At 39.9% G+C, this 8,210-nt stretch overlaps 1 protein-coding gene across 1 annotated transcript in view; it reads right to left on the bottom strand.

Moving 5' to 3' along the window:
* Positions 1-2,280: 2,280 nt before the first annotated feature.
* The window catches only part of smpd2b (sphingomyelin phosphodiesterase 2b), a 6,415-nt gene continuing 485 nt past the window's right edge, over positions 2,281-8,210 (bottom strand). Inside the window, exons 2-11 of the mRNA XM_035661201.1 lie at positions 6,947-7,059; positions 6,746-6,842; positions 6,461-6,537; positions 5,899-5,992; positions 5,487-5,576; positions 5,311-5,393; positions 4,942-5,074; positions 4,357-4,461; positions 4,049-4,226; positions 2,281-3,872 (exon numbers count right to left, since the gene is read on the bottom strand). Coding sequence (XP_035517094.1) covers positions 3,448-3,872; positions 4,049-4,226; positions 4,357-4,461; positions 4,942-5,074; positions 5,311-5,393; positions 5,487-5,576; positions 5,899-5,992; positions 6,461-6,537; positions 6,746-6,842; positions 6,947-6,996 — 1,332 coding nt within the window. The 5' untranslated portion in view covers positions 6,997-7,059 and the 3' untranslated portion in view covers positions 2,281-3,447. The remainder of the gene's footprint in view (positions 3,873-4,048; positions 4,227-4,356; positions 4,462-4,941; positions 5,075-5,310; positions 5,394-5,486; positions 5,577-5,898; positions 5,993-6,460; positions 6,538-6,745; positions 6,843-6,946; positions 7,060-8,210) is intronic.

The raw sequence follows: 8,210 nt of genomic DNA, 5'->3' as shown, positions 1-8,210 counted from the left end.
TTTACATTAATGAGTAAAAATATTCTAATAATAAAATATACTATAACAGTCACATATATAACAGTTTTTTGCATTTAGACAGATAGTTTTGCTTAATTAACATTTTCGTTGCAGTATTTTTATGGTGTCATATCAGTACTTTAGTAAAGGCTCTGAATACTTCCTCCCCCACTGCTCAAGTACAATTAAGCCTACTTGTTCTTTACTTTATATTTCTTCTTTACTATATTTGCAGAGGTAAACATTTGATTTGACTGCAACCAGGTAGGTTTCAAATTAAATATTCATCCATCCATGATCAGCTCATAGAAAAATAAATGCATTATTTAAACTACCTACCCGTAAACAATTAGCTCCACCCCAAAAGCTACAACATAAGAAAATCTAATTTAATATTAGAGCATTAATGGAAGAAATTAATTCTTTACTAAAAGTACCAATACAACAGTGCAAAAACACCCCAAGCAATCAAGTCCGGCATTCCTGTAAGAACCCTACTTAAATAAAAGTACAGATGTATCATCAGCTAAATGTACAAAATGTATTGACAGTGAAAATACTTGTTCAGCAGTAAAATGGCCCCTGTGAGTGAGTTACTATTATGGCATTATTAGATTTTTACTGCTGATGCATCACGCAAAGTAGCATTTTACTGCTGTAGCTGGTTGAGGTGAAGCTACTTTATGGGTTCCCAACCTACGAGATTACATTTTGAGAGGTCATGACGTGATTAATGGAGCAAAACAATGTTCTGCTACATTAGTATGCTTTGTTTTTTTGTTTGTGAAATATCAGGTATGGGATAATATTGGATAATTTGATGTCTTTAAGACCTAACTGTCATATTTAATAATTAAATAAATAAAACTATCTGAGAAGTCTAGAGGGGAAAACATTCTAATTGCACAGGTGAAATTAACAGGTCATAAATATCTGAGACATGACAAATGGCTACAACTAAACACTTTTTTTGTAAGGGGTCACTATTAATGAGTTAACTTTTTTTTTTTTTTTTTTACACCATATGTTGTGTGTTTATGTAAACTATTAATGTTCACTGTAGCTGTGAAATCAATGTAGTGCAATAAATAGTACATTATGTATCTCTTACATATAGTGGGGTACAATTATAAAGTATCATAAAATGTAAATTTACATAAATGTACTTCTACTTTTGATGCTTAAGGTATATTTTGCTGATAATACGTCTGTACTTTGACAAAGTACTACTGGTGTAGGCAAGTTGACGAAAGGTCTGGGAACCAACAGGTCAATGAATGAATTCATTTTATCATGTTCTCAAGTCATGTAAAGTTAAATATAGGCTACTACAGCCATTCATTACAGCCATGTGACAACTAAGGGCTTTGACTACAGCTAATCAAACAAAATGTTGCACAATGAACACAAAACAGACTAGACTGAGACAGATAAAGGACCAACGCAAAAAAATGTTAGTGGTGTACAGGATTATAATCATACTTATGATCTAAGTGACGTGGTCAGTAAAAGTGAGTTTAACTTTTATTAGTTCAGACCTGCACACTGTTGTATAATGTTATTCCTTCTGACTGGCCACTACTGCAAGAGTTGGAAAATGATGCGATCACTGCAGCACATCACAAGGGAAAACATGAGTAGGGAATTAGCTTCATTTATTTAGCAACAATACAAAACCATATAAATAATAGGACAGGATGTACGTTAGAAATTGGGTAAATATTTTGTTGGAACTTGACCTAAATAGCAAACAAGTAGAAGAAATGACTTTAGTTGAAAATGCATAACTACAAAAGCATGTTACTTAGTATAAGAACAATGCAATACCTGAGCCTATTTTATTATATGTATTTATTGTATTTAGGGATGGTCATGTGGTCTAAAATGCCTGTGTAGCTCTACTAACTTATTCATGTTTTCATTGATGGTGACACAGCCACAGCATGGCACTAACTGTAAATTATTGATTTAATCTTCACTTGGCAAAATTAAAAAAATGTAATGTACCACACCCATGGTGCTCTTTGAGAGGGTGTGCAAACTGGCATGTAGGATCTGGCAGTTGTTTCCTCTCACTTGTTCTGTCACCTTGGTTATGTAATTGTTGCTCAAAAACCAGTCTGGTGTTCCATTTGGAAACTTTCTCATGTACTACTGTCGCTCTCTAGTGGTGAATGTGTAGATCGGTGTATCAGTGAATATTGTCAACCGTTGGAACTGGCAGAGTGCATCATCTGCTGACTTGTCACCTTTCTCCAGAGCCACAGCAGTCAAAACGCATGAGAATAAAGTCTTTATTATTGCTGTCATAATCATGCCTGTCACAATTTTCAATTGGAATGAACATCAGGTATTACCTGAAACTATATGACCTTTATAAAATTAAGAACTACCAACATTGAGGTGAAAGTTAAGAATACATTTTAAAAATGATCTGTCATCAGTCTGGCTCTTGCTTGCTAAGTCATTCCACTGTTCAGTAGAGATATGGGACATTAATTCATTCTCTAGCATACATAAAAGGAAGTGGTTTATCTGGTTAGTCAAGTCAGTGCACTGCACACTAAAGACATATTAAGCATTTGTAATTTTCTACAGTACATGATGTTTTGTAAAACAAAAAATTAGGTCAAAGTTAAGAGTATATATATATGACAGAATATCTTCAGCACAGTCCTACTGGTATATTTTGGGAAAGAGGAGTGAAGATTGTCTCTAACAATAAGATACTTTCAAGTGCAAGACAGTGAACAATATAGCTGAGACATGCAGAGCCTATGCCTTTTCCTACAGTATACTACACTGAAAAGCTTTGGTGCGTGAGGATCTTTAAGTGCTACTGAAAGCTCTCAGCAATCTGTCCTCCATAGAAAAAACGTTACTGACCAAAATGTAAACCTACAACCTTCAGAGTGTCTGTGTCTTCTGTGCAGTGGAGATCACGATGCACAGAAGATTTACTTACAGAAAGGGCTACTTTCTTTCAGCAAATGGTCTGGACCCACTGCGACTGTGTGGTTGACTCTCCAAATCGCGAAAAGGGAAGCATGGAATTAAAAACAGAAACAACTGGTCCCGCTGAAACTACTGGTGGGTGGAATGCGAGTCGGACCTCAGGCTTGAATAACACAAATGGTCACGTTTCTGGCCTTTAAGAACAGCAACACAGAAGTATCATACTATGTAATAGGAAGTGTGTTTGTTGAAGTGCATAGAGGGAAATCTAGGGGTAAAAAAGGCTAAAGACGATTATATAAAAAGTATAAAAATGTCAAAGCATGTGTCCTGCACTACTTTCAAAAACTCCTTCAGTCTGCAATACAAATCTGAATCTCAAGAGCACAAAACACATTCAGAGCATAAATGACTCCTTCAAACATCCATCTCTTAAAGCTAACTTCAAAGGCTTCTCTCAGTGTGCCCACTTTGACCCAGTTGGCTCCGGCTTTATTCCTCTGGGTCAAAGGCACTGGGCTCAAGACCCTCTGGGGGCCTCCGCTGGGTGTTGTGGGGCTGAGCCAAAGGAAAGCCCCTGAGCTTCTCTTGCAGACTACCTACAGCCAGCCTCATCTGGTCTTCAGCCCCCTGCAGAGATTTCAGCTCCATGGTATAGAAGATGTACAGCAGAAAGGTGGTCAGCAGGATGGCGAAGCACAGCGCAGCCAGCATGTAGAAGGAGGTACGAGGGAAAGGTTGTTCAGCTCCCAGGGCCAACCAGGGCACAGCAGCGATGGCCAGCTCCAGAAAGAGCAGAGCCAACCCCATCACTCCGGTGCGCGTTGCCGTGTAACGCATCCTCTCAGCACAGTGCAGACCCACCTTGACTTCAGTACGAGCCTCTGTCACAATGTCTACCAACTCAGCCACCTTCCCTGAAGACGAGAAAAGACAGCGGAGTCACTAAAGTGAGTAAGATCCTCTGTGAATCACAAATGTGCGTACAAGAATTTTCGTCATCTATAATTGTTGAGATATTTCTGCTTGAGTACCGATCAAATGACATTGCCATCGTTACAGCTACCCTGCTAGCATGGCTAGTAAAGAATACCTGCAGCAGTGGCCAGATTTCCCGATTTCCTGTCACTGTCGGTTTCAGTTGGAGCGTGTGTCTCCAGCCTAAGTTCAGCCGTCAGAGCTTCATGGTCGGAGTATGGGAATGGATGGTCTGGGACGGAGCCTTTGGTGGTGGACATGAAATCGCAATAAATGGCTACTTTGGAAGAACCCTGAGAATGAAAACAAAAACAAAATGTGCTTCAGGATTCAAAACAAATTCATGGAATGACTTCAACATCTTGCTGTGAACACGAAGCGGTTAAAATACAGCGGGAATGACAACACAGAGCTGTCACGCACCTTGAACATGATGTAGTCGATTCGAATTCCCTTTTCAAAGGGAGCGAGCTCCTTTTTACTAATAAAAGGGTTGTCGGCTATCAGAGTCAAACCGTCCTCACACCCCTGCAACAGAAAATCATTTATAAGTCCAAAGGAAAATGCATTTTTTATCTTAACAACCTGGCTATTGTTTTCATAGTCTTCACTAATATTTCTGTCAGTTATTATTAAATGTTACTTAGTAGCTTAATTTTTGAGATAGCAACAATGACCGCTGGATACAGTTTTACATTTTAGCAGAACTACTTCCTGACAAAGTGTCTTACTGAAGTTGTGTATGCAAGAGGTTTCAGAGTGCTGTGGATGATCATATCGGATTTGTGGTGAGTGGTCATCAAACAGAAAAGAAAGTGGTTAACAGAGCTTGTTTTAAATCTGACTGTTAGCCATCAGTAGTGTTGTAGAGCTATCTACCACTGTCACTGTGTACTACGTTTAACCATTAAAAAACAATACAAATTATGGCCAAACCTACAAGAATAGCACCAAGCTGAATTTTCCTTCAATTGCAGTATATTGTGCAGCATTTCTGTCACTACCTACATCAAACTTAGCAGTCTCTAAATAAGAGTCTCGGAGTCCAGTGGAAGTCCTCAGTAGTCTGTTACCGAGGTCCTGAGGGTGCATGTTGAGGTCACCACCTAAAATCACCACATCTGCTCCAGCAGAGGTGTGGCTGATAGGGACAGAGAAACACATTACTACCACATAACTCAACATGAAGATGACACTTTACTGTGTATAAAAAAGCATTTAGCAAAAGAATACTGCAGAACACTTTTAGGTAAAATCTTGCTACAAACATCATTAACACCAACTGACAACAGGTGAGGCTCAGAAAAAAAATACGCAAATATACACCACAGTAAACAAATATAATATGAGCTGAATAAACAAGTAAAGACACGGTACCGAATGAACTGCTGCAGCTCCCACGACTGAACCACTCTATGAGGTAGATAAGAATCCTTGTCTCTGCAGTATTCTGCATGCAGCTGAAATTAATACACAGGGACAACAGCACGCTCATATAACTAACTGTTTAATATAAACTGATATGGCTGAGTGCAGATGTTGGGGAGCCTTACATGAGTAACATAGACGTTTGCAGTCAGGCTGCCAATGTTTAAGACGGCCATCCCGACAGCTTTCCCTCCAAACCAGTCTCCATGGTGAGCCTGAACGTTAGGAAAAACACACAAAGTTACGGGAGGAAAGGAGGTATGTTACTCTGCAAATAGAGGCAGTAACACTAAAGGATCACGTATCCACTCTGAGGGGGGAGGCGTGTATGAGACTGGCTCCGGACTATATTGCTGACTTGCTAACTCCAAACGAGCCTAAGTGCAGGCCTGAGATGCGCTGATAGGTCTCTATTAATAATTCCTAGGTCAAGAATAAAAACCGGAGGAGATCTGGCCTTTGCAGTCAGTGCCTCTTGAGTCTGGAACGACCTTATTCTACACGCTACTCACTGAGTCTCACGCTCTCCACACTTACCATGTAAGGATAACCATTGAGAGAGTAGCGATAAAGAAACGTGTCACGGATTCTGTGTTTGGAGAAAATGGCCAGCCCACTGCCTATGACTCCACTGCAGAATGAGAGGAAAAGCAAGACATGAGCAGAAGTTGTCTGTTTCACACTAAAAACCAGCATCAGCAGTACCTTATTATCGTTTAATGAAATAATAACTCCCATCCCTGGTGATTATAAGTAGGTGTTATCTGTAGTAGATGTGAGAACTTATCTACTAGGGTTGACATTTTTGTGAGTTGCAGAGGGAATTAGAGAGGTGGAACCTTTGATTAATCTGAGTCTTATGCCTTGGTGTAGAGTTCAACAAGGGACTAATCTTCAGAAGTTAATCCTTATAGGTAAAGCCTAATCTTCAGTTAAATTTTGGATCAATGCCATTAAAGTACATTTTTCTGACAGTGGGACACTTTTGAAGATATAACAACTTACTCATGAATTTTAATCACAGACTGAAAGACGTCTGAACGGAAACAGGTTGAGCAACGATTGCACAGCAGCCTTGGGAGGAGCGTAAAACCATTACCTTTTGAAGTAATGAGAGTGAGGATGACTACAGCCAAGTTTCTGTTTCAAGGAGAGATAGTCTTTCTCACTCCACACCTGAAAGAAAAATCTGTATGTCACGCAAAGCAGAATACAGCAGGAGTCTCTGCATAATTAATATTGTTCATACAAGTTTACACAAAGGATTGTGACTTAAGGTTGGTCGAGCAGAATACACAACTTGTTTTTTCCCATTTAACGGAACGAAGTCCATCAGATTAGTGACTCTGCAACTTTATAACTCTGTAAGATGGCTTCCACCAACCTCTTGCAGTAAGACAATATCATGTTCTTCCTTGCACAACGTGTCTCCAATCATGTCATAGCGCTGAGGACAGTGTTTGCTGAGGTAGCGGATCCCCCTGAAAGCAGTAACAGAGTGTAGACTGTGTTTTTGCAAACATGTAGAGACAAAAAAAAAAAAACCCCAATGCATTGAGAATCACTAGAAACCACAGCTACTGACCAGCAGTTGAGAGAGAAGACCCGCAGACCGACAGAGTCTGCATTAGCCATGCTGACAGGTCGGTGGATCAGTCGATGTGAGTGTCAGATCAGGTGAGATGACTGGGACTGCTCCTAATGTGACACATAGAAATGATTGTTAGACATCGTTGTCCAGGCATGCACAAAACCCTCCCACGTATTCTCATAAGCACTGTAATAAAACAGGAGTAGTTTGAGGGTCGGACCAATCAAACTCCAGCGAAAGTTCAGTCAGGAAGGCTATTCTTTTGCATATACTGTGTGTATGACTGTAGTTAATTTCTCCTTCCACCCTGCATTCACAATTTCCTGGTCAGGCGCTGTCCATCGAGATATCAGCTGTTCTCATTCAGCTGGTCACATCTATCCAATAGCACAGTGACACATCTGCATCTTTAGCCTATCATCTTGCTGCTGTCTTTTTAAATGTGATTCTCTCTCTACCTTCAGGTAATTCATGCTGCTTTTATACGCGGCCCTCTCCGTAGATTCGCCCCGTCTTCTCAGATTCATCAGCCTATCAGCTTCAGCAGAGTCATCAGCCACAGCCACCAGTGTCTGGACTCCATGGGGGGGATTTATTTTGCTGCTGCTTGATCATAAAAAAAATCTCCTTCTAGAGTCTAAAATCGCCCAAGACTTAATCATCACACAAATCTTTACTTTATTCATTCTCCTGACTGAACTGAAACTTATAGACCAAGGTCAAAGACCCATTTTACACAATTGTAAAAGTAAAAAAAAAAAGCACAAAATCACACGTCTGAGAAAGAAGAATAAGTGGAAAAAACTTAAAAACTGCACAGTAAGCGCCAAAAGTGCAAATGAAGCAGATTGCAGCCTGACTTTAGTTCCAGTTCTGGGCCTTAAATTGTTTTGAGGATTCAGCCAATTTTCACAATTATTAACGGACAAACTTATCTTTGGCTCTGTGTAAAGGTATAATCAGGTCTGAAAATGAGCAACTATGTCGTTTCTACTAGTGTGTCATAACTGAGCTGACCCTGGCAGGCCTCAGTGTGCAATGCAGATGGAAAATGTTGTTGATTTTTCAACAAAAAAAGAGACAAAGTAAAGAGGCGATTGAATTCACTCTTCCTCCGGGGAGTGAAACAATACACCAGCCTCAAACAGACCGCTGACATAGCTGCTCTGCCTGGAGAGAGAAAAGAAGCAGCACGCAGTGAAAAGAAACAAGGGGCCAAACTTGTTATTCATGTGTCAACACAAACAAAGCAAACAGC

This window comes from Morone saxatilis, unplaced genomic scaffold, assembly GCF_004916995.1.
Source record: "Morone saxatilis isolate NCDOM2014 unplaced genomic scaffold, NCSU_SB_2.0 Contig18, whole genome shotgun sequence".
In the NCBI taxonomy this organism is placed as follows: Eukaryota; Metazoa; Chordata; class Actinopteri; family Moronidae; genus Morone; species Morone saxatilis.
This window is presented reverse-complemented; position numbering and strand designations above follow the sequence as displayed.